This window comes from Elephas maximus, chromosome 22 (assembly GCF_024166365.1).
Source record: "Elephas maximus indicus isolate mEleMax1 chromosome 22, mEleMax1 primary haplotype, whole genome shotgun sequence".
In the NCBI taxonomy this organism is placed as follows: domain Eukaryota; kingdom Metazoa; phylum Chordata; class Mammalia; order Proboscidea; family Elephantidae; genus Elephas; species Elephas maximus.
The window spans coordinates 58,784,142-58,810,461 of NC_064840.1; the positions used below are offsets into that span (position 1 = coordinate 58,784,142).

The 26,320-nt window shown below is 46.9% G+C and overlaps 1 protein-coding gene across 1 annotated transcript in view; it reads left to right on the forward strand.

Moving 5' to 3' along the window:
• Window positions 1-26,320, forward strand: part of ANK1 (ankyrin 1) — a 165,034-nt gene that overhangs the window by 104,640 nt on the left and 34,074 nt on the right. Inside the window, exons 19-37 of the mRNA XM_049866339.1 lie at window positions 1,068-1,166; window positions 1,410-1,508; window positions 5,976-6,068; window positions 6,536-6,602; window positions 8,125-8,209; window positions 9,371-9,446; window positions 11,908-12,005; window positions 12,114-12,338; window positions 13,327-13,481; window positions 13,862-14,073; window positions 14,675-14,879; window positions 15,260-15,356; window positions 15,834-16,062; window positions 17,245-17,370; window positions 17,499-17,618; window positions 18,894-18,972; window positions 19,655-19,729; window positions 21,488-21,619; window positions 22,931-23,077. Of these exons, the coding sequence (XP_049722296.1) occupies window positions 1,068-1,166; window positions 1,410-1,508; window positions 5,976-6,068; window positions 6,536-6,602; window positions 8,125-8,209; window positions 9,371-9,446; window positions 11,908-12,005; window positions 12,114-12,338; window positions 13,327-13,481; window positions 13,862-14,073; window positions 14,675-14,879; window positions 15,260-15,356; window positions 15,834-16,062; window positions 17,245-17,370; window positions 17,499-17,618; window positions 18,894-18,972; window positions 19,655-19,729; window positions 21,488-21,619; window positions 22,931-23,077 (2,419 nt within the window). The remainder of the gene's footprint in view (window positions 1-1,067; window positions 1,167-1,409; window positions 1,509-5,975; window positions 6,069-6,535; window positions 6,603-8,124; window positions 8,210-9,370; window positions 9,447-11,907; window positions 12,006-12,113; window positions 12,339-13,326; window positions 13,482-13,861; window positions 14,074-14,674; window positions 14,880-15,259; window positions 15,357-15,833; window positions 16,063-17,244; window positions 17,371-17,498; window positions 17,619-18,893; window positions 18,973-19,654; window positions 19,730-21,487; window positions 21,620-22,930; window positions 23,078-26,320) is intronic.

A 26,320-nucleotide genomic window follows, 5' to 3' on the forward strand; every position in this document is an offset into this window, starting at 1 on the left:
GTAACTCAAACCGTTTTCTAGAATGGCATTTCAAGGAGCTCTGGTGCTACAAAAGGTTAAGCGCTTGACTGCTAACCAAAAGGTTGATGGTTCGAACCCACCAGCCTCTCTGTGGAAGAAAAGACCTGGTGATCTGCTCCTGTAAAGATTACAGCCAAGGAAGCCCTACGGGGCAGTTCTGCTCTGTCACGTGGGGCCGCTATGAGTTGAAATGTACTCTACGGCACTCAACAACAAAGGCATTTCATCTTTCTAGTGTAACAAGCCTATTCTTCAGCGATCTCCACGCTACCATCTGTCCTCAGCTTAGCCTTCTCAGCCACTGGGGGCCTAATAGCTCTTTCCTCCTTGAAATAATTTCCTTTGGCTTCTGTAACACAGTCTCTCCTGGTTTTCCTCCCACCTCTTTGCAGCCCCCTCAAGGTCTGACTCTCCCTCTAAATATAGCCTAGGTACTTAGGCCCAGCTTTTTTCTCTTTACCCTTTGTCCTAGGTGATTTCACTCATCTCGCTTCCATATGCTGATAGCTCCCAGATTTACCTCTCTAGCCTGGAACCCTGGTGGTGCAGTGGTTAAGAGCTCGGCTCCTAACCAAAAGATCAGCAGTTCAAATCCACCAGCTGCTCCTTGGAAATGCTATGAGGCATTTCTGCTCTGTTCCACAGAGTTGCTATGAGTTGGAATTGACTCAACAGTAACGGGTTTGGTTTTGGGGGGGTTTATATGCTGATAGCTCCCAGATTTACATCTCCAGGCTAGACCTCTTTGCAGTGTTCAGTATCAGTTTTCCAGTTGCCTACTTGTCATCTCCACCAGGGTATCTCACAAGCATCTCACACTTCACTTGTCTGAAACTGAACACTACCTTTTCAGGCCCATGGTATCTGATGGTAATAGCAGTACAGCTTATACCTTATAGCAGCTGTCAACCTTCCAGAATTTTCCCTGTCTAGCCTCTCTTTTAATCAAGTATGTTTGTAAGGACTTCATTAATGCACAATCCATAAAGTTTCCTGGTCTGCCCACAAGCCCTGTTGGCCATCCATTCTTATCTCTTGCTTTTCAGATGGGTTATACTCCACTCCATGTGGCCTGTCATTACGGAAATATCAAGTTGGTGAAGTTTCTGCTACAGAAGAATGCCAATGTCAATGCCAAGACCAAGGTACAGGGACACCTTAAACCTGACACTTAGGCTGATGGTTCTTAAGTGCCAAATTAGGGTGCAGCCAGAGCTGCACTGGGCGCACTGGAGGCTCTGCCATAATTTTAAGCTTTGACCGTGAATGAGGAAATATGGAAAATGCATTTTTTAATGTTGTGTGCAATAGATGGATAAGCTCTGTAGTATGTGGGAAATTCTTCCTCTAAGAGTTAACCTTGCCAAAACGTCTACCTTGTTTTATAGCTAGGATACAGCCCCTTGCACCAGGCAGCCCAACAAGGACATACAGACATTGTGACTCTTCTTCTGAAAAATGGTGCTTCCCCAAATGAGGTCAACTTTGTAAGTATCAACTGGTTTTCTGGTTTCAGAATATTGATTTCCATGGGAAGCCCTGTGAGACTTCCATTAACCATGGAGATTCATCTGGATGTTAAAAATAACTTGAATTATACTTCGAACTTGGCCAGTCTCTCTCAATCTGTACTTACTGCGCTATATCTGGGAGCTGGGAGGGGCTGCAAGACCATAAAGTTGCAGCTACTTGGGGTACACAAGACCCTGGGTGTTGTGATCAGTTTTTGTTTCTTGCTAACTGAAGGTTTTCCTTTTAAGCATCATTTATTTATTCTCCTCCTTTTACTTGTGTGTATATCCTCCTCTTGAATCCCTTTCTAAATTCTATGAGGCTGCTTCAAGTATGGTACAAACCAGCAAAATTAAATGTCTTGGGTGGTTCATGATCTTTTGGGGCCTCAGAATTATCCTTACCAACATCTGTGGCCATTGTTTGGTATGAATTTTCTGATCTTAAAATGTGGACGTTTTGTTAGATTGTCTCCATAGCTGCTTCTAGCTTTGAAAGTATGTGGACCTTTGTAGACGTGGTTGCTGAAATTATAACTGTGGATGGGACTGAATCTGTATGGAGCCTAGGGCACATTCTACCACTAAAGAACTTAAAAAAAAAAAAAAAAGCCTCGAAGTCAATTTATTTTTGCGTAACTCTTTCTCTCAGCCCCCTCTTACCTGTCAGTTTGTTGTACTGTGGTGGCTTGCGTGTTGCTGTGATGCTGGAAGCTATGCCCCTCAGGTTGGATGACATTCAAAATATAACTGGGCAAGAACTGCCTCCTCAAAGTAGAATTGAACTTAATGACGTGGATAGAGTCAAGCTTTCAGGACCTTCATTTGCTGATGTGGCATGACTTAAAATGAGAAGAAACAGCTGCAAACATTCATTAGTAATTGCAATGTGGAATGTACGAAGTATGAAACAAGGAAAGTTGGAAGTTGTCAAAAATGAAATGGAACGCATAAAGATCAATAACCTAGGCATTGGTCAGTTGAAATAGACTGGTAGTGACCATTTTGAATCAGACAATCATATGGTCTACTATGCCGGGAATGACAAATTGAAGAGGAATGATATCAAAAAGAGCATTCATTGTCAAAAAGAACATTTCAAGATCTGTCCTGAAGTACAGTGCTGTCAGTGATAGGATAATGTCCATATGCCCACAAAGAAGACCCGTTAATACAACTATGATTGAAATTTACATACCAAGCACTAATGTCAGAGATGAAGAAATTGAAGACTTTTACCAACTTCTGCAGTCTGAAATTGATCAAACATGTAATCGAGATGCATTGATAATTACTGGTGATTAGAATTCGAAAGTTGGAAGCAAAGAAAAAGGATCAGTAGTTAGAAAATATGGTCTTGGTGATAGAAGAACATATATGACAGTCATACACATGGACCTTGTCAGATGGATACATAAGAAACAGATCGACAACATCTGTGGAAAGACACGATGGAGAAGCTCAATATCATCGTCAGGACAAGACCAGGGGCCAACTGTGAAACATACCATCAGTTGCTCATATGCAGGTTCAAGTTGAAGCTGAAGAAAATTAAAACAAGTCCATTAGAGCCAAAGTATGACCTTGAGTATATCCCGCCTGAATTTAGAGACCATCTCAAGAATAGAATTGACGCAGTGAACGCTAATTACCAAAGACCAGACAAGTGTGGGATGACATTGAGGATATCATACATGAAGAAAGCAAAAGATCATTAAAAAGACAGGAAAGAAAGAAAAGACCAAAATGGATGTCAGAAGAGACTCTGAAGCTTGCTCTTGAACACTGAGTAGCTAAAGTGAAAGAAAGAAATGATGAAGTAAACGAGCTAAACAGAAGATTTCAAAGGGTGGCTCAGGAAGGCAAAGTATTATAATGAAATGTGCAAAGATCTTGAGTTAAAAAACCAAAAGGGAAGAACTCGGCATTTCTCAAGCTGAAAGAACTGAAGAAAAAATTCAAGCCTCAAGTTGCATTATTAAAGGATTCTCTAGGCAAAAGATTGAATGACACAGGAAACATCAAAAGAGGATGGAAAGAATACACAGTCACTGTACCAAAAAGAATTGGTCAACATTCAATCATTTCATCAGGTAGCATATGATCAAGAGCCAGTGGTACTGAAGGAAGAAGTCCAAGCTGCACTGAAGGCATTGACAAAAAAACAAGGCTCCAGAATTCACAGAACACCAGTTGAGGTTTTCCAACAAACGAATGCAAAGCTAGAAGCACTCACTTGTCTATGCCAAGAAATGTGGAAGACGGCATCCTGGCCAGCTGACTGGAAGAGATCCATGTATGTGCCCATTCCAAAGAAAGGTGATCCAACAGATTGAGAAAATTATTGAACAATATCATTAATATCATATGCCAGTAAAATTTTGCTGTGGATAATTCAAAAGTGGTTGCAGCAGTACATCAACAGGGAATTGCTAGAAATTGAAGCCAGATTCAGAAGAGGACAGGGAACTAGAGATATCATTGCTGATGTCAAATGCCTGAAAGGAGGGAATGCCAGAAAGATGTTTACCTGTGTTTTATTGACTATGTGGATCATAACAAATTGTGGATAATATTGGGAAGAATGGGAATTCCAGAACACTTACTTGTGCTCATGCAGAACCTGTGTATAGACCAAGAGGCAGTTATTAGAACAGAACAAGGGAATACTGGATGGCTTAAAATCAGGAAAGGTGTGCGTCAGGGTTGTATCCTTTCACCATACTTATTCAGTCTGTCTCCTGAGCGAATAATCCGAGAAGCTGGACTGTATGAAGAAGAACACAGCATCAGGATTTGAGGAAGACTCATTAACAACCTGTGATATGCAGATGACACAACTTTGCTGAAAGTGAAGAGGACTTGAAACACTTACTGATGAAGATCAAAGACTATAGCCTATGAATTACACCCCATCATAAAGAAAACAAAAATCCTCACAAATGGACTAATAAGTAATAGCACGATAAATGGAGAAAATATTGAAGTTGTCAAGGATTTCATTTTACTTGGATCCACAATCAATGCCCACGGAAGCAGCAGTCAAGAAATAAAGTGACGTATTGCATTGGGCAAACCTGCTGCAAAAGAACCTCTTTAAAGTATTCCAAAGCAAAGATGTCACTTTGAGGACTAAGGTGCACCTGACCCCAGCCATGGTATTTTCAGTTGCCTCATATGCATGCAAAAGCTGGACAGTGAATAAGGAAGACCAAAAAAGAATTGATGCATTTGAATTATGATGTTGTCAAAGAATATTGAATATACCGTGGACTGCCAAAAGAAAGAACAAATCTGTCTTGGAAGACGTACAGCCGGAATGCTCATTAGAAGCAAGAATGGCAAGACTTCATCTCACTTACTTTGGACATGTAATTAGGAGGGACTGGTCCCTGGAGAAGGACATCATGCTTGGTAAAGTAGAAGGTCAGTAAAAAAGAGGAAGACCCTCAACAAGATGGATTGACGCGGTGGCTCCAACCATGGGCTCAAACATAGCAACAATTGTGAGAATGGCGCACGATGGTGCAGTGTTTGGTACTGTTGTACATAGGATCACTATGAGTCAGAACAGACTCGATGGTACCTGACAACAACAACAACTTCCTCTTAAAATCAGAATATAAAAATATACCCCACCCTAATTTTGGTTATTCATGATTTTTGATTAGCTTGATAGCCATTAATTCAAGTATATGGATTATTTTAACTATTTTAATGACAGTAGCAGTGGTTCAATGGTAGAATTCTTAGTTTCACGCAGGAGATCTGGGTGTGATTGCAGGTCAAGGCACCTCGAGTGTAGTCACCACCCATCTGTCAGTGGCAGCCTGTGTGTTGCTGGGACGCTTAAGAGATTTCAGTGGAGCACAGACTAGGAAGAAAGGTCTAACAATCTCCTTCCAAAAATCAGCCAGTGGAAACCCTATGGATCACAACAGTCTTATCCGGTTGTGCATGGGGTCGCCATGAGTCAGGGGCGGACTCAACAGCAGCTTAACAGCTATAACTGCTCAGTTACTGACACCCAGAGACCTGATCTTTGGAAGTAGCATTGCTCTGCACTTATATTCTTAAAATTGCATATGGCGACTTCCTGGCCGATTCTTTCCCTGTTGCTTCCCTCTTGGCGTTTCTTGACTTGTCCTGGTGATGTTTGCCCCTGCTCTCATTTCAAGGCCCTCAAACTCAATGCTACAGATTTAAAATACCACTGCCCTCCCTTCTCCTATTCACCATGCCTCTGCAGGCATCGCCACTAACATATATATAGGCTCACACATGGGCAGGGATTGTTGTTCTTGGCTCCAAATCAGAGTCTATCCACTTAGGCTCTTCCGAACAATTAGAAGGTGAGCTTGTCTACGCACAAGTGGGGCAGGGCTTACCTCCCAGACTTGATTTCCTTGTTTAATCCTATCTTGCCCCTGCTTTTCTTCCCAGAATGGAGCCACACCCCTGGCAATAGCAGAGTGCCTGAACTACATTTCTGTAACAGAAGTGCTCAAAGTTGTCACGGATGAAATTGGTGTGAAGGTATGTCTGCTTCTCCCCCTTACTTCCCTCCTAAACACACAGCTGGACTGACAGGGTGTCTCTGTGGGTTAACCTCCCCAAAGTGGAGTGAGTTCCCTGGCTGTACACCTAGTAGGAAGCCAAGAGTGGGGAAGGTTGTTCCCCATCCATCAGGCGAAGTTGTACTGCCACCTAGTGGCCTGAGGAACTGAGATTGAGACCAGACCTAAAGGGGCAGCAGCAAGATGAGGTTTGGGGAAGAAATGGGGAAATGGGAAGCTGGAGTTTCCTGCTTATCCTCCTCATGGTTCCTGCCACATATCCGTTTCTAGGCTGAGAGCCTCTTAGCTTTGGTTTTCTTCATTTGGGATAAATCTCCTTTTCCATCTCCTCTCCACAGTCTCCACAATTGTGACCAGGTAACTGTTGGGTTGGTGAAAGGGCTCAGTGTTCCATTTGGGTTGAAGTCTCTGCTTCTTCTCATTTAGTCCGACAAGCACCTGAGGAGTCTCCCTGAGACAGTAGATGAGATTCCGGATGTCTCCGAAGATGAAGGTAAAGTCTGGGATAATGAGCTCAGGCTGCAGGGAAAAGATGGGGCTCTGGGCACTCACTGAGGGGCTTCCTGCTACCAGGCGTGTTGCACTCAAGGGTTCTCATGGCACACCCAAGTTCTGCAGACTTGAATTGAACCTGGAGATAGCCATTAAAAAAAAAAATGTCTGTTATCAAAAACACTCTTTTAATATAATTTCAGGAGAAGGAAGATTTACGTCTCCAATTAAAATATAAAATCCCATGAAGTTTCATAAATAGCTCTGGGTATGCATATCTTTGATATGTGTGTCAAACTGGAGGATAATTCTACTCAGATCACTTCTCAGAGCTGTAAGGAACTGTAAGAAACTTCTGCCTGGTTGCTTTCCTCCTGCTTTGAAGAAATAACAAACTGATTATTTAAAATCTGTAAGAATTTCTTTTAATAAGCTGCTCATAGAGCATTACTTTAACTTCGGCATCCATGAACCACAGAGGAGTTTTGTTCAGTGATTGTATAGCTTTGTCAACTAGAAGATGAAAGCTCTCCTTGTGTCCCCTTTGATAATATGCCTCTCACTTTAATTGACTTCAGTCCTATCCTTCCTTAAACTTGACTCTTCTTTGCTTTCCAGGAACTGCTCATATAACTATCATGGGTATGAAACGCTTTCTGTTTCCTGTGGTCCTTTCCACCAGAGTGCATTTCACCCTAAGCAAACCAAGCTCTCACTAATCCATTTATGCTTTCCACCCTCCTCTGATGGCTAACCCAACCGGAGCCAGGAGCTTAACTACAATAGGAAATTTACCATCATCAGATCCATGCCCTGGCAGGTTGTTCCTGCCTGTCCATCTCTGTGTTCGTGCCCATGCCGCTGTGTGTGTGATAATAACTGCATGAGCTGTTGTGATTTCATTCTGTCAGCTCCAGACCACAAAGGCAGAAAATTCACTGCTAAGTGACAGTGAATGACAGTGCAAGGTCAAGGGCCCAGGCACAGGGGGATGAGAGAGACAAAGGAAGCTGGGGTTGCCAGCGGCTGATTCACCCATAATTTGAACCTCTTTGTAGTGCGCTTAGGAAATAACGAGGTTGTAGCTGCCGTGGTTAGGAAAAAATCCTGCAGCCCTTCGAAATGAGTGGTTTCAGTTCCATTGCTGTTGGCCCTTCTGTGGTGTGTGGTACGGAAAAGAACAGGAACGACTTTCTTTGGTGTCTCTGGACACCAAAGAAGGGCTGTTTTCAAGTAGGACTTGTCAAGCTAAGAAAGTTTTTCCTGGCTGTATTTTCTTTTTTTCTTTACAAAGCCTCTTACAAGCTAAGATGTTAGGAGTTAGCTGCTCCATTCTATATACTGGAGCTGGAGGAACAGGAGTGGTCAAAGTCATTGCTAATGATCCCATTTGAGTATCAGAGACCTTCCTCCACTCCTCAGGTGCAAGCACTGAGAGGAGGACCAGGAAAAGCACTTTTTTAAAAAAGAAAGGCAATCTATTATCTCCATTCTGTCACTCACTTAAACTTGTGTGGTTCCAGGGGAAGACTTTGGCTTCAGAGCTGAGAAGTATTCCAGGGATGCATATGAAGAAAAAGAGCAACTGGACTTTATGCTAGACCAAATGTAAGAAGTACTCACACGGTGGATGGCCAAGGCTTAACCCTAGAACTCGAAGGATTCCAGAGCCAGGAAAAGTAGCAAGAAGGCCAGGCCTTGGATGTGGCTCTGACAAAGACAAATGCTGGGTTGGTTGGACTGTGGTCCAGATTTGCACCAGGATAGGCTGGCTCTGTGTCTGGGCTGCTGAGAGGGAATGGAGGCCTCTTTGATAGTGGGCTGCCTGGGAGCATGTATTCCCCTCTTCCCATCCCTATCTACCAGCTTTTTTCCTCCCCTCACTCACAGTCACATATTTACACCGTCTCTCACTCTCATGTGCTCTCAGCTTCTTACCAGACAATTCCGTTGAGGAAGATTTGCACTAGAAATGGCTGCCAAGCTAAGATCCAACACTGACCATGTTCGCCTGTCCACAAGCTATATTAGGTGAAACCCACCAAGGATTTGTGTCTGCTCGAACACCTTTCTCACTTCTCCCTGTGACTGTTGAGACTTCTACCATTGGGGGTACATTTGCACACAGAGATGTTTTGTGAATAGATCTAAAATAGTCAACTTTTAAAGACAGAAGCATGCATTCCGGTTTAGTTCCGTGGCTTATGCAAAATTAGTTCTGGTCAAACAAGCAGGCTGTGGAACTAAAAGGATATTTAATCAATTAGTACTTTCTGAACATCTGTTGGAAAGAATAAGACTTGGATCCTGACCACAAGGAACTTACAGATAGATTCATTTGGTGGGACCAAACACACACAAAGGGGTCATCTAGCAAAGCGGGATAGTATATTATTATGCCCAGCATGAGGCTCCATCACCAAGGGCTAGAGGACTACAAAAAGGGATGATCAGTGTGAGTTGGACTAGTCAGGAGAATACTTCATGGAGGAGGCAGCTCCTTCAGCTAGGTCCAGAAGGACATTTGGGCTCCATAGCAGCAAAGAGGAAAAGAAAGAGTCTGTAGGTGAGGCGAAGAGAATGGCCAGCACATGGAAGGGGAATAATTGTGTTGCATGTATGAATGGGGAGCTCAGAATGAAGAGAGGAACGTGGGATTGGACAGATTGTTATGGGGGTACAGAGGTGTTTCACTTAGGCCTTCCATGAAAGATAGGGGGCCACTTAGAAAGGTTGCCCTTTTGATTTCCCAATGTTCTTGGCACACAGTATGGAATCCCCAGCCATTCCGAGGATTCCTTGTGTCACACCTGAGATGGGGCTCTTCAGAACTGATGAGGAGCAGGTAAGAAGTGTTATTTCTCTCCCTTTCCTTTTGCAGAGTGAGTGGCCCAAGACTGTGATTTTTTGAGACAACCTGCACTACACTGATAGGAATTAACGATTGAAAAGCTTTTAGCATTTATATAGTCCCTTCGGATCCATGATCCCATGTGTTTTCTGTAGCCCTTAGTGTTGTCAGCATGATTATTATTATGCCAGACATTAATGACGTGCATGTCAGAGAGCCTAAGGGGTATGTGAAAAATCAGTGACCTAGTCCAGGGAGGTCGAGAAGTGACACCAGAAGTTCTGGCTCTGAAGCCCATGTTCTAGTAACCACCACCCCCGAGCACCTGGTTTCTGCCCATACGGAGACTAGAGGTCACAGTGCAAGGGAGGAGGCCATACCTTAAGCAGGCGTAGTGAACTAGAGGTCCACTTGGGTACAGCCTGTACCCATTGTGAAGCTCAGGGCCAGCCATGTACCATTTGTGACTTTCTTTCGCATGTGTAAAAAGGCAACAGCTTCTGCCTCACCTCACTCAAGGAGCTATTGGGATGAGAGTTTAAAAGGCTAATACAGGTATAAAAGTGATGTCAGTGAGCTATTCCAAATGTGGGGTATTATTCACTCTAGCACCCTATATTGTGGCTTCCCAGGATGCTACCTGAATTTTTCACACACACACACACACAGAGGAATGTTTTAAAACAATTTAATTCCCCCTAGTTTTTTTTAGTTTAATTTTATGCTGTTTGGGACTTTTTTCCAGGGCAAGGAAATTTTTTCGGGAAAAAAGAAAGCAGTATGGTGTTATAATCCCCACAAGTTTGGATGCGGCTGCTCTAAGGCTGATAGCTTTAGGTGTGTCTGTTTTCCATCTAAGGTTGATTTCCCCCTTGTCACCAAAGGGGTATATGTCTGAAAGAAACAGGGATAACCCTGGACGCATAAATGGCACCCAGGGATAAGCCAGCTTTTTAGCTGTCTGATCAGCCATTCCACTCGAGGACATATCATCATGATCAACATTGGTGCCACTGGGTGGCATTTGGGAGATATGGTCAATTATGGCCTTGTCACTGCTGGGGCATGTTCTCTGGATGCCTTGCCAATGAGATTGAGGAGAACCCAACCAGGTAGACCTGTGTCCTATTGTTCCTTGAGCAAACCATTCTCTCCAACTCTTTGCTTAAGTCATTAACTCAAGTCAGCAGGTCTTACTGTGTGCCCTGTGTGGGGCTAGATTCTATCAGAAACAGAGGAGGGCTATAAGAGGTAATACCCAGATACCTGGATACATAGGAACTTATGGTCTAACTGGAAAAGTAGACTTGGGTACATGAAACCAATTAGAAAAAATACAGGATGGTGAATAACGAAGTGCTAAATTTTGTGGTGTGAGTTCTTTGAAGAGTTCAGAGAAGGGAGTTTAGTGTCAACAGGAAGGATTCATAGATGCGATGAGATGCGAGAAATGGACAGGATTGGACTAGCTAAGGAGAGTCACAGGGCGTTCTGGAAAGCATGAGCGAGAACAGAGGTGAGAATAAGGCTGGAAGGTACCAGGACCAGATTCAGGTCCTGCTGGCTTTCATGAGTCCTTGTGAAGGACAAGACCCTGTGCAAGGTAGCCCCGTATCCCTGTATTTGCAATGTTACAGTGAGGTAGGAAACTCCCCATTTTACAGATGAGGAAATGGAAAGTTTCCACAAGGACAGGGGCCTTGATTCATTCACCTCATGTATCTCAAATGCCTACAGGATAAGTAGATTAAAAAAAACATTTGCCGTGCAATTGATTCTGACTCGTGGCAATCCCATGTGTGTCAGAGTAGAACTGTGCTCCGTAGGGCTTTTGATGGCTGATTTTTCAAAAGTAGATTGCCAGGCCTTTCTTCCAAGGAGCTTCTGGTTGGACTCGAATCACCACTCTTTTGGTTAGCAGCCAAGCGCATTAACTGCTTTCTACACCCAGAGGCTCCATAAGTAGCTTACCCAAAGCAAAATAGCTTGTAGGTGAGGGTGCAGGAATTCAAACCCAGAGGTTTAAATGCCAACTTTAGGGAGAAAACCAATCTGCCTAGAGCAGAGGCTTCATACTGGGGTGTAGCTAGAGAAAGGGGTGCCTAAGTCACAAGTGTGCGCAGTGGGCATAGGACCCCAAAGCCAGGCTAAAGAGTGTGGACTTACTCCATCTATTCTAAATAAAGATTCAAAGATCTCTCCCTGGATCTTGGGCCAACGAAAGGTGATGAAGGTAGGAAAATGCCTGTGCTCCCTTTTAGACTCTAAGAATGTCCTATCATGGAAAGGTTCGTGAATTAGTGTGCGGGAGTCATTTCTCCATTTGGCCACTTCGTTTCTGGCAATGAGACATTCCTGGGCCTTCTCAGCCCTGGCACAATACCCAGCTGACCTGAGACCAGCACCTGCGGTCCAGGAGGTGAAAGGACAGGAGGGGCTTTTCTCTCCTCCTCAGGCACTTGGAGAATATGATGAAGACTCGCTTATCCCCAGCAGCCCCGCCACAGAGACCTCAGACAACATCAGCCCAGTGGCCAGCCCAGTCCACACAGGGTGAGTCCCCACCCAAGTGCAGGGAACACCTGGGACTCTGGGCCGCCCGTTCTCCCTGTCTCAGAGGGGCTGTGTAGAAGCCCAAAATGGAACTGTCTGTGCTCCTAGATTTTTGGTGAGCTTCATGGTTGACGCCCGGGGAGGCTCCATGAGAGGAAGTCGCCACAACGGCCTAAGGGTGGTGATCCCACCTCGGTCCTATCCTTCGCCCACGCGCATCACCTGCCGCCTGGTCAAGCCCCAGAAGCTGAGCACACCACCCCCACTGGCCGAGGCAGAGGGCCTGGCCAGCAGAATCATCATGCTGGGACCCACGGGGTTCCAGTTCTTGGGGTAAGAGGTTGCTCTTGCTGGGTGTGCGTGTACAAGATGTGTTCCTAACCGGTTCCTGCCCCGCAGTTCCCATTACTGCTGCCCCCACAGCAACCCCCAGAACCACCCAGCCTCAGGGCAGGGGGGGAGGCGAGCCCCGGAGCCCCTCTTATTCCTCTACCGTCCTGGACAGGGCAACAGAACTGGGAGCTTTAGTCCCCTCTCACTTCCATTCCTAGATACACTAGAGAGTTCCTATCCTGGTGGAGCGCCATGCCCTCACATCTTGCTGTGACACGATAGGTAGAAATGGAGGGGAAGACAGGGTTGCTTGGGAGGCTCCCAAGAGGCTAATTATTTAAGCAATAAAAATAGTCTTCCTGCAAGGTCATTCCGCAGCAGCGCCCCGGAAAAAAGATTAATGGGCTTCAGAGGCCGACTCCTTCTCACCTTTTCTGCAGCAAACCAGGGTTCTCCTTGGACCTTTTTTACTCTTCAGGCAGGTCTCCGCCAGGGGCCCTGCCTTCCCACCTCTGCCTACTCTCCTTTCCCATCTCCATGTTTTCATCCACAATTTATAAAGCAGCCTGCAGAGTGCTTTCACCTTTTTAAATGTGATTCTCAAAACCGTCCTCCAAAGGTAATGGTATATCCCCATTTTATGGTCGAGGAAACTGAGGCTCAGAGAGGTTAGCTTACCTGTCTAACTGTGTCAGATGAGTTCCCGGTATCAAGGCCAAGGGCAGCCTTGTTGCCTGCGGGGCGGTGAGCAGACAGAGCTTCCTTTGTGAAACGAGGCTGAGCCCCTTCCTGGCATTCTGGAGCCTGATGGCAAGAGGAGCTGTGGAGCATCTCAGGCACCCAGAGGCTGGCACGTTTCACTGTAGGGACCTGCCAGTGGGTAGGGCCCCCACTGTGGCTTCAGTGCCCCCTCCCTCCAGACAGGAGCCTGACTGCCCTGTCCCACCTCCTCTTCCCTCCCCCATCATTTGCTCTGTCCTACCCCCAGCCCCGTGTTTGTGGAGATCCCCCACTTCGCCTCCCATGGCCGTGGGGACCGAGAGCTGGTAGTTCTGAAGAGTGGAAATGGCTCTATGTGGAGGGACCATGAGAAGAAATACAGCGAAAGTGACCTGGATGAGCTCCTCAGAGGGACGGACGAAGGTGATGAGCCATGTGGATTCCGGGGCAGAGTGCTCCTCCTTCAGGAAGATGGGGTTTGAGGTTGCAATTTTGGGGTTGATTGTTGGGGTTGCCTGGAGACTGGGGGACCCTGAAAAGCTAGAAATGGCCCCATCTGGCCAAGCTCCAGGTGTCAAGGGCACCTGAGTGGGTGCTTGGCCCTTGCCTGCAGCCCTCAGCAGCTTTGGCTGACCTGGACCCAGGGGTTTGCCTCTCCAGGCCATCAGCCTCCCTCCCCACTTTTGGGTGCCAGGGGAGGGCAATACAGCCAGTCAAGGATGAGGAGGCTCTGGGGACACAGAGCGGGGCTGAGCCTGCACTCAGAGTGACCAGTGGGGGTGGGCATCGCTGTGTGATTACAGAGCTGGAGAGCCTGGAAGAGCTGGAGAAAAAGAGAATCTACCGTATCACCACCGACAGCTTCCCCTTGTACTTCATGATCGTGTCCCGGATCTACCAGGACTCCGATAGCATCACCCCTGAAGGGGGCTCTCTGAAGAGCAAGCTCGTCCCCCTGGTGCAGGCGACTTTTCCAGAAAATGCTGTCACCAAGAAAGTGACGCTGGCTTTGCAGGTGACACACCCCCCCAGGCCAGCTGGGACCCCCCCACTTGGAGCGCATGGAGGGTGGAAGGACTTACGGCCCTCAGGAAGACTGCTCCTTGTCCCCGTGATGTCCCACACTTCTGTCCTTAACTTCCCAGTGAGAGAGCTGGTCTTCCGGCTCAAAAGAAGAACGGGTGGGTGTAGAGATGAGGCAAGACGTTCCCTGTTAAGTGGCAAAAAGCCCTGGATAGCACATCACACCACATGGCCAGCTGTGCTCAGCGTAAGGGCATACCATATCACTTCCTGGAGCAGACTGAGGCAGAGCAGAGGTGGTGATGTCCTGGCAATGGGAAGCAGCAGGGTGAAGGGGAGAAAGAGACCAGGGAGGAGAGCTAGGCAGTGACATCAGACCTCAGGCAGGCCCCGTGGCCAGCACAGTAAATAGATGTGGTGAGAGCTGCAACCAGGGCCAAGAACAGTAGTAGAGGAGACCCCGAGAGGAGCCTCTGTCAGGTGAATAGACAGACCCCACTCCCCCCTTGGGGATGATGCCTCCATCTCGTGTCTTGTCTGACAAGTTCCTCTCCTGCTCTGGAGCTGAGCATCCTACCTTTGACATTCCCCAGGCCCAGCCTGTACCCGATGAGCTAGTCACCAAACTCCTGGGCAACCAGGCCACCTTCAGCCCCATTGTCACCGTGGAACCGAGGCGCCGGAAATTCCACCGCCCCATAGGGCTTCGGATCCCGCTCCCTCCTTCATGGACAGACAACCCTCGGGACAGCGGAGAGGGGGATACCACCAGCCTGCGCCTGCTCTGCAGTGTTATTGGTGAGAGTACCATCCTGCCTCCATCCTGTCTTCTCTGCAGCAGGGCTCCTTCCAGCAGGCACTGGGGCAGGGAAGGCAGGAGGTTGGGAAACCGCCATCTCCTCACTCTTGATTTCCTGTGGGGTGATGTGCTCTTGGAAGAGATGGAGGGATGATGCATCTGAGTAAAAGTCCACGGTCCCTGACCCTAAGGAGAAGGGGGTGCTGCAGATGGCAAGCAGGAGAAGGAGAAAGTGAGAGAATAAGGTGTGCTCAGAGCCATAGACCAAGCGAGCCTCAGCCAGATGTGCCCATCTGTGCCTTTGCACATTCAGTCCTTAGTGTTTACATGTGCACAGTCAGAAGATGACCCCTCGGCCCCATTTCTGTTCTTGTTGCAGGAGGAACAGATCAAGCCCAATGGGAAGATATAACAGGCACAACCAAGCTGGTGTACGCCAATGAGTGCGCCAACTTTACCACCAACGTCTCTGCCAGGTGAGATGCTGCCTCAGCCCAACCTGGTGCTCCCAAGCTCCAGATAGATTATGGGGGTCGGTGCTGCCCCCACAGGGTAGCTGTCTTCATGCCCCAACCTGCACACCCTGAGGTTCCTTCACTGCCCCTCTCCACTTAGAGGAAGCTTTATTGAACCCCGAGGAGTATTAGACTTACAGATAGATAGCTCCTGTCTGGGTAGAAGTGAAGCTCTCCATCAGGCCTTTAGGAATACGCTGTATAATTAAACCTGTCGCCATTAAGTCAATTTTGACTCGTGGCGACCCCATGTGTGTCAGAGTAGACCTGTGCTTCATCAGGTCTTCTGTGACTGAGTTTTCAGAAGCAGATTGCCAGGCCTTTTTCCAAGGTGCCTCTGGGTGGACTTGAACCTCCAACCTTGTGGTTAGCAGCTGAGTGTGTTAACCTTTTGCACCACCCAGGGACCCCACTTTATAACGAGCCCTCCCTTTTTAGGTTCTGGCTGTCAGACTGTCCTCGGACTGCCGAGGCCGTGAACTTTGCCACTCTGCTGTACAAGGAGCTTACTGCAGTCCCCTATATGGCCAAGTTTGTCATCTTTGCCAAGATGAACGACTCCCGAGAAGGACGGCTGCGCTGCTACTGCATGACGGATGATAAAGTGGATAAGACCCTGGAGCAACACGAGAACTTTGTCGAGGTGGCCCGGAGCAGAGATATCGAGGTACTGCTCCTGGTCCTCTTTATTCCCGGGCACTCACAGGCCCTCCTCGTTTCTCACATTGAGACAAAACCTCCGGAGCTAGGATAGCGGCACTCTTGGTGTACGTTGTGACCCAGTGTAGTCAGAAAACCTTAGCTCTGTAAGGGAGAGGGTTTCTAGGCTGTGTCTTTTTGATTCCCTTCTTGAGAAACATCCTGAAGAACCTTTGACAAGAGTGAGGAAAGTTAACATGTGTATCTGAGGGCAAGCAGCAGAGCCTCTGATTTGTGACAGTAAGGAGCTAACATTTGTTGAGATCTTAGCTACCAGGGCTTAACTTGCTAAGCTCATTTAATTCTCATAACTGTGTACTTTTATTATCCCCAGTTTACAGATGAGGAAACTGAGGCCGAGAGAGGTAAAGTAACTTGCTCAAGGTCACACAAATAGTAAAAGGTAGAGAAAGGATTTGTCCAAGGAGTCTGACCCCAGAGTCCACACCTTTAACTGCTATGCTAGGGTTTTAACAGTGCTGAGATGGTGCAGCAGGGGAGAGGGCTCGACTATGGTGTGAATAAAGAAACGGGAACTAGATCTGAACCTATCACTGCTCCCAGGATACCTGAACATAAATTGTGTAATATGCCAGGACCGTTCTAGAACTATGGCCTCAGAGTCTATGCTGAGTCTTCTAAAGGAAGCACGGGACTGGAGCTCTGAGCCCCGAGCCCCAGTTTTCATCCTGTCTCAGGCACGAACTAGGCAAGGCACTTACTCTCTCTGGGCCTCAACTCCCTCAACTGTCAAATGAATTAATGATAACTTCTCAGCTGAAAGCATTATAGACGCATCTGGGATCATTAGTATAGGTGAGATTCAAATAGAACGTGGTCCTTCTAGCACGTCTCATAAATGAAAATTTGGGGGATGAACATAACAACCGATCCAGATTTTTAGAAGCCAAGTTCTGACATCCTAGGGATATATGGAGATCTTGCTTATTATGAGACCTTGTTAGGAAGGAAGCATGCCTCATTCGTCATAACCTTGAGGATAAAGCATCTTCGAAAACAAATAGTGGCATGCCATCTGTGCCCTGGCTGTAGAAAGGGTGTATCTTGGGAAGGAAAAGGTCAAAGCTTAAAGGTAGGTTACCTGGGCATTTCTACCTGACGAGGTGTATTTGCGTTTCCCTTCCTACAGGTTTTGGAAGGAATGCCCCTCCATGTGGAACTCTTCGGGAACCTGGTACCAGTCAGAAAAGCTGCCCAGCAGCGCACCTTCTACTTCCAAGCCTTTCAGGAGAACTGTTTGGCCATACCTGTAAAGGTGCCAGCATCCCTTGCTGACCTCTTGTCTGGGTCTAGAAAGTTGGGGAGGCAGAAATCCCCAAACCAAGCAGCCTGGTGGCCTGTAAAACAGCTCCCTGAGCCTTTCTTTTGTGCGATTGAATTTAGGTGCGGGACAGCAGTCGAGAACCAGGAGGATCCCTGTCATTTCTGCGCAAGGCGATGAAGTATGAGGACACCCCACACATTCTCTGCCACTTGAACATCACCATGCCTCCCTGCACCAAGGTGAGCTGCCTGGCCCACCTGATGAGGACCCTCAGCCAGAGATGGGGTCCCCTAAGAACATCTCAAAACAGATACCAGGTTGAGCACTTCCAAAGGGCTTCTCCCCATTGAGAAGCTACATTTGAACGCCTCGAGGTACAGAGAGGCTCTTCGCTCACCTCTGGACATTTGTCTATGGCTTAGCAGAGAGAACTTGCCAGACCCATTATGCAAAGCTAAGTCAAGCTTTGGTCACGTGACCTGAAGAGCAACCCATGTATCAGAGGAGAACATGCATGTTCGCCTTGTGGGCCCTGAGCTCTCTAGGATGGGAAGGTTAGAAGGGGCCTTAAATACATCTTCTTTGGCTTCCCTCGTCTGAGGCCTCAGAGGCTTCAAAACAGGTCCTGAATTGCTCAAGGTTACCTGGCCATTTGGTAGCTTTTATCAAGTCTCTTTTCCATTGACTTGCTCATCTCCCCCAGGGTGCCAGGCCCTCAAAAGAAGGGAACCCTGGCGTCCTCAGCCCTGCAAACAACCAGTTTTTTGAGCTCAGCAAAAGACTCTTGACCAGGTATGTTCATTTATTGATACCTGTGAGAGTATCAGAGTCATCTCCTACACGAGGGACTTTGGAGTGATCATCGTGTCTCCATGTCTTTTTATCGTTGGTGTTTTGTTGCTGTCGTTTTTCTAATCATTAGCCTTCCATGCGAAACTAGAAAAGAAGCAAGGTTACATTCACACACTCATGACTCAGTTTCTCTTCTCTTTCTGAGGACCACAGTAAACTAACTTCTGTTTCAAAAGAGGCTCTCTTGGGCAAGCGTCTGGGGGCTGTTCCCCAGTGCCAAGGGCTAAGCCTCCTCACTGGGGCCAGTATCAGAATTGGGTCTTCTGAGAAGAAAGGAATCCAAATATTATCTGCTTCACCACTTATTAGCTCGGTGACCTTGGGAAATTTAGTTAACTTCTCAGTGCCTCAATTTTCTCATGGAGGAAATGGAAATAATAATAGTACCTACTTCATAGGTACTAAACAGGGCCTCGCACATGATAAGTGCTACAGAGGTTTGCCATTATTATTATTAATAAAACGTGAGCTCCAGCAATGTCTCTTTACTGCCACCTCTTTCCACACTTCTGCTTCTTTTTGTTGTGCATCCAAAGAAATGGAGCTACTGTTTGCCAGGGTCATCATTCCCTACCCCACAGAACGTGGGCTCAAATCCCCTTTCTTCAAGACCAGGGAATAGCCACAAAGCAAATCACCCTTTCTTTTTCTTTCTTCTGCAGGGGAGTGGAGCTGATGATAGGAGAAGGACGCTGACACCCCTGTCCTTGAGATACAGCATTCTCAGAGAATCACCACTGGGTATGAACCTCTTTGTGATGATACGTGCTCACTCTCTTTCCAAGAAAGTTGTGAATTAGATCACTTCCCCCTCCTGGCAAGGGTGCTAGATCCTGGGCAGTGCAAACAATTTGAGCTTGTCTACTTTTACTAACCCTAGTGGTGTAGTGGTTAAGTGCTATGGCTGCTAACCAAAAGGCCGGCAGTTCAAATCCACCAGGCACTCCTTGGAAACTCTATGGGGCAGTTATACTTTGTCCTATAGGATTGCCATGAGTTGGAATCGACTTGATGGCAATGGGTGGGTTTTACTAACCTAAAGGCTGGTGGTTCAAACCCACCCGGTGACACTGCAGAACAAAGGCCTGACAATCTGCTTCCGTAAAGATTATAGCCAAGAAAACCCTATGGAGCACAGTTCTACTCTGTAACACACAGGGTCAGCACAAATCAGAATCCACTAGATGGCAATGGGTTTTAGCATAAGGGTTCTGCCATTGTCGTGGATTTACTCAGCCCACTGTGGATACAGCATATAGAGCCTTTGACTGGGGTCCCACCTGGGCCTTACAGGTTTTGCAATCAATCCAGGGGTACACGGAGGTCCATTACATGACCTGTGCCCCACCAGCATCAAGTCTTCACACCTGTCAAGGCTGTGTCCTGCCAAGGCTACTATATGAAATCTCCTGCTTCTCCCCAGGTGACCTCAATGGGACAGATCAAGCAGACATGAAAATGGCTGTTATATCAGAGCACCTTGGCCTCAGCTGGGCAGGTGAGTGTGGGAATTTGGGCTGTTAAAGCACTTTGGCTGTTTTATGTGTCCCCTACCCTCACTCCCTCTTAATGAGCCACTGGTGAAAGCATTTCTTACCCTCTCTTCACCCCTCTGTTGTGGATCTGATCCATTATGGTCTTGGATAGGTCTGTTGCTCAAGCAGGCCCAGGGTGCCAATGGAAAGGGGATGCTCCCTCCGTTCTCGACTCTGCTTGGTTTTCCCTTGTGGGAGAGAAGCATCAACTTTTGATACTCTAAGAGACCTTAGGGTTTGTCTAGTCCATCTCATTTTGCGGATGGGAAAACTGAGATGTGACCTTGTTGTGCAGCTAGTCAGTGACAGAGCCCGGGGAAGCAAGCATACAAACCACAACTATGTCTCTTGACTGCCTGGCCGCTGCTCCCACTTCTCTGTAAATTGCCTTGCCCCAAAGTCTGGCTTTGTGGAGATAGAGGAGGGAAGAAAAGAGAAAGTCAAAATTTTTCATTAAAATCTCCGGGTGTAGCTGAAGTCTACCAGAAGTCCCATCAACAATGGGGGTACATCTTATTTGAAGGGAGGCAAGTGGGCAGAATGAACGTAAAGGTCAAAATGCTCACAATGCTCAATCATTGACCCTGTAACCTAGTTCTCTCCCCCACCCCCTTTTTTTGCCTTTTTATATGAATGGATGCCCTCCACTCAGGCACCCTGCAGACCACTTTAGACACATTCAGAAACCTTAGCAAGAACTTGCTGAAAGGCAGCATGACACATACTCAGAAGCTCAAAGACAGTTCATCCTTTAAACCATCTCTATTACTGCTTCTTAAGAGTCCCTGGGTGGTTAGATGATTAACACACTCGACTGCTAACCAAAAGGTTGCTGGTTCAAGTCCACCCAAGGCGGCTTGGAAGAAAAATCATTGACTTCTGAAGTCATTGAAAATAATGGAAAACCCTATGGTGCCCAGTACTATTCTGACATATGTGGGGTCGTCATGAGACGGGAGCAACTCAATGGCAACTGATTGTTGCTGCTTCTTGGGGTGTGTGTGTGTGTGTGTGTGTTGTACATGCCTCTTCTGATTCTCCCTATCACTTTCCCTCTGATCGTCATCATCCTTGCAGTTAGACTCTGATGCTGTTTTCCCTTCTGAGGCACCTGTGAGATATAACAATAAAATAAGGAGGGCAGGGGAAGAGCTAAGATTCAATGTCATTACCTTGCATTTAGATGCTAATTTGTTATTTTCGTTTTAAATGTAAATAATGCCTTTCCCTGAAGAAATGTAAATACAGAGACACAGAGTTACCTGGATGCATTCCCGTTATAATTGATTCTTGGGGGAAAGTGAGTGCCATCCTGTAGAAACATGAGTATAAACGGGATAAACAACACTGGAGTGGGAATTGGTGGGCTCTGTTCACTCCTGGCTCTCCTACTAACTTGTCCTGTGACCTTGGATGAATATCTAACCTTGCTCAGTCTCATCATCTCATATGTGAAATAATAGAGAGAAAGAGCATTCATTCGTTCAATAGCTATTTATTAAGCACCCCACCCCCATCCCATTTTCTGGGGATGCAAAGATGTCAGTGATTGCATTTCGCTTATTATTTCTTGGTCAGAAGAAATATCAAATCCAAGGGAGAACTGTTCTCCAACTCCCCTTTCAACACCTCCACTCCACAACAGCTGGCTTGTGAGCTTGAACAGAGCTGGGCAGGGTCTCTGGCTTGGCTCACGTCTGATCTTGGTTCTTTGCTTTCAGAGTTGGCGCGGGAGCTGCAGTTCAGTGTGGACGACATCAACAGGATCCGCGTAGAAAATCCCAACTCCTTGTTGGAACAGAGTGCAGCCTTATTGAACTCCTGGGTCACCCGTGAAGGACAAGATGCAAATAGTCAGTACCCTTAAGCTGAGGAAGCCTTCTCTTTCCAAAGCATGTGCCAGGACCTACTCTTCACCAGTGGGGTTCTTCCTTCTAACTCCATTTGTCATGTTGGCCTTTTGGGAATCAATCAATATGTCTCTGTCTCTTTTTCTCACACATACACACACAGTCTTAGTTTCCTAGTGCTATGTAACAGAAATATTACTAGTGTGTGGCTTTAAAGAACAGAAATTTATTTTCTCACAATTCCGGAAGCTAGAAGTCCAAATTTAGAGTGTGGCTGTAGGGCTAGGTCCTTCTTTGTCTATTTCAGCTTCTGGTAGCTGGCAATCCTTGGTTCTTTAGTGATCTTCACATAGCATCTATCTTACCCCATTTGTGTTCACATATCTCTGTGTTTAGGCAGCTCTTTATATCACTCAGTAATGATTACGTTTAAGACACACCCTACACTGACATGGCCTCATTAACATAACACAGAAAACCCTATTTCCAAGTGGGATTACATCCACAGGGTCAGGATTCCAACACATCTTTTTAGGAGACACAATTCAACCCAGAACACACACATACACACTATATGCGCACACACCTCAGGGTCACTAGGTCTTCTAGCCAATCGTACCAAGTTACCACAGAATCTTGGCCTCGACCTTTCTCCCACCCTTGGAATAAGGTAGAAATTGTACCAGGACCCCTAGATTACAGCATATATCCAGGGTGTGTGACTCTCATCTTTGAAGTCTTCCTGCTGAATTTCTCAAACAAATGGGTACTGTCCTCTCAGGATAGAGTATGGATGAGCCGAGTCCATCTGAAACAGTTCTCGTTCTTACAGGGGCATCTTTTTCTCCAACCTGGAGGAAAGATTTGTCTCTCATTATCTTTTCAGCTCCTCCCCAACCAAACTCCCATGCCCAAAAAACAGTAAAAGGAAATTGAGTATTCCATTTGCATCCCAAATCAACTGGCAAGGACCAAGCCTTTCAAAAGGACAGAATCCAATCCTTCTCACCCTTGTTTTCTTCTGGTACTGCTCTCAGATTACAGAAACAAGCTTTCTGTGCTTTAAAATTGGCCATTGTTAGCCTTGGGGAAAAAACCAGTTAAAGTGTTTCAAAAGAAAAATTCTCCCAAGAGGCATTTCATTTTGATTCTGACCAAGAAAGGGTTGCCTCCATCTTCTGAAAATATAAGCCATCTCCTTTCTCACATCTTCCCCTCCTGGCCTAATGTTCAGAGCCCATGTAATATTTCCTTGCTGCCCTAGAAAATGGCAGTTCATTCACTAAGGGCCTGTTCTTGTCTGCTCCCTGGCAGTGGAGAATCTCTATACAGCCCTGAGGAACATTGACCGGAGCGAGATTGTGAACATGTTGGAGGGCCCTGGGAGACAAAACCGCAGCCTGAGACCAGAGCGGCGGCACACCGACCAGGACTACTTCTTGTCACCCCCTCAGATGAATGGTGAGTGTCTTCTGGAATGAGGTGGGGGCAGAGCTGGGTCCTACCTTCCAGAAACCAGCCCTTGAAGTCTCCTTGACATGAGATTTTTATCCCTTGATGTCATCTCTCCCGTTGGTGGGAGGTCTGTCAGCACCTAACTCCTAGGTGAGCAGAGGCCAGTGAAGGAGGCAGACTGCCTGTGGAGGTTGGTGTCCTCATCAGTGCCTCCAACCTCTGTAGTCATGTGAGAGAGGCTCTCTGACCATCAGCGACCAGGCTGGGATACCAATGGGGCCTGGTGTCACAGGGTAGAGCTTGACCCTGGAGGGCAAAGGGCTAGACTCTTGCCCCTGTGTGTGTACGAACACTCTGTATAGCTCTGAACAAGGTGTGGGTCCTCTTGAGGCTTCAGTGTCCCCACCTGAAAAATAAAGAATTGCGACTATGTAATATCTCAGCTTTAAACACCCAGTGACTGAGAAAGAAAAGGCTTGGAGATTCTTGCCCAAGGCCTGATGTAGATTAACTGGATGGAGTTTTAAAAATCCTCTTGCGGCCACTTCTGTGAGGCTTAGAGGTTTACTTTTCTCTGAGTCCAGTCTCCTTCTCTTTCTCCCTTTTTTTGCTTTCCATCTCTTACCTCTCACTCTTTTTGATGTGGTTCAGCATGGCATGGATCCTCCAGTGTGACCTGGCCTGAGGATAAGAGGCCTAGGGAGACCCTGACCTCTACCCCCAGCCCCCTACTGCTGCTTCTTCTGGTTGAGGACAGCTCTCCTTGAAGTAGCAGTGGAAGTAGCTAGTCCTATGAAGGCGCTGGGGCTTGGGTGCTTCCCACTCCTTCCCCTTCATCTGCTTCCTCTCCTGGTCCTCGCTCTCTAACCAGTGGGTATAGACACAGAGCAGAGGCCTCACTTCAACATCATTTCACTGTGGTGGGAAAAGCTTGGGTCTGGGAGTCAGGAGGCCTGGGTTCTTGTCCCTTCCCCCCACCCCCAATTCCCTGTGTGGCTGTTGTCGCTTTTAAAGTTAGGAGGTGGGATTTGATCCCCAAGATTCCATAGGGAGCTTGAAAGAAAGTACTTTAATTCTGTGAAACATCTTCCTCTGAGGCCTAATATGTCACCCCGGACAGCTACATCATGACATTTATGCTCCAAAGTTCCCAATTTTAACAGGCTTCTCAGGCCATGCACACTTGCACTGTTGTCCAGTGCACCTGACCACCAACAGGCCGGAAGGAATGACAGTGATGAGTCCTAGGCAGGGCTGGGCACTGGGCCTCCTTCTGCTGGGAGACTCCCAGCCAGGTGGAGTCCGCACATGCTGAGCCCCTCACACTTCTCTCTCTCCTGTGTCCTGTGTCTCCTGAAACATGCCATTAAGTGCCCCTGGATGCAGGGCTCACCTTATGTCAGTCATTTCCTGTCTGCCCTCTCTTCTACCTCTGACCTCATCTCGACCTCTAGTTTGCTCATTCTCCTGTACTGCCTGTCTCCACTGTCTCCACCTCCGCCAGGTGTGAAGAGCTGTCAACCTCCAAGAGATGCATGTCATGAAAGACTCCTAACCCTTTTTCCCTACTCTGTCTCATGGCTGTGTCTGTGGGCATACATGTATGTGTGTGTGTATGCACAGGGGTCTGTTGTTGTGCCTCCTTGTCCTGGTTGTACACTGTGCACTGCTCACTTTTCAAATCCACCATAAAGGGCTCCAAGACAGTGGTCCACACTCATGGACCCTTCCCTCAGATCACCTGGCTTGAACATTGCAGGAACTGCTAAGTAGGCCAATTCCCTTTCACAGAGAGAAACGGGAGGGCAGATGAGGAGTGCTACAAACTTCGGGAAACCCACATAACAGGACACTTCTCCTTCCCTACATGATAATTGGTCACTTTGTTTTGTTTTGTTTTATTTTGTTGTGGTGGTGGTGGTAAAATATATATAACAACATTTGCCACTTCAACCATTTTGATTGGGTTTTTTAATGACTCTGGTGCTGTTTCAGTAAAGTCAAATCAGCAAGTTTTTATTGAGCCTCAATTACGTACCTACAGGACAACATGCCATTAGAATTGCGTGAGTATAAACAAGGTAGTTACGGACCTACGCATTTATAGAAGTCTTTCATTGGACATAGGACTCACAGCTCCTCTCAGACCTAGAGACTATAGTGCATCAGCAGTGTTATACATACCTCTGTAGGGCTGTGTCTGTGTGTGCTCCAGGATGGGATGAGAAGTGCTGTGTTTCAGTCGGTCAGTTCATTTGACAAATTATTTTAACCTCTGGCTACATGCCAGGCACTGTTCTAGGCATGGGAAATCAGAAAGTTCTCACACAGCCAAAAAAACGCTGCCTTCTTGAACATTCTATTAGAATAGCCAGACAATAGCATGATATGTAGGTGAATTATATAATGCGCTAACAGGTGATAGGTAGTGTGGAAAAACATAAACTCAGGTTAAGGTGATCAGGAGTGCTGGGATTGTAGGGATTAAATAGTATGTGCTGTAAGTGGATAGCAAAGACTTGAAGGAGATGAGGGAATGAGCTGTGTCAATATCTAGAGAAAGAGCATTCCAGACAGAGTACAGCCATTTCAATGGCCCTGATGCAGGGAGTACATCTGGCATGTTCACAGGACAGGCTGGAGCAGAGTGTGGGAGGTAGAAAGGGCAAGAAATAAGTCAGAAGGGCAGCAGGAGGCAGCTCCTGTAGATTATCATAATGACATTGAGTTTTATTAGTAGTGAGATGGAAAGCCATTGGAGGGTTTTGAGCAAAGGAGTGATATGATCTAGCTTAAGTTTTCAAAGGATTCCTCTCCCTGCTTCGTTGATTTTATATTGTCACAAATTGAACACTTCTATACTTCCTGGCTCCTCTGTCCAACCTCATCAGCCCTTCCTGAGCCCTCTTCTCAATCCAAGTGTCCCAACAGAGACAGGCTACATCCCAATGTGCACCCCACCCACAACCCAGAGCTGACACTCGTAAATAGATGCCCAACTTGGCCAGCTCTGCCTTTCTAGGCACCAGAATTGGCTTCTGTGGGTTTTCTTGCCCTCTTTCCTGTCCCAGGAAGACCATCCCACACCTGGGTGCCCTTCTGGTCTGGAAAGGAGGAGGCAGGAAGAATCATAGGTATAAGGGTCAGGAAGTAGCATCCCCTTGCAACATGTCTGACTTTCTCCTGGGGAAGGTCACGTGATGACATGTCCTGGTGCCAGCCGAGCCCTTCTAGACTGATGGTCACAGT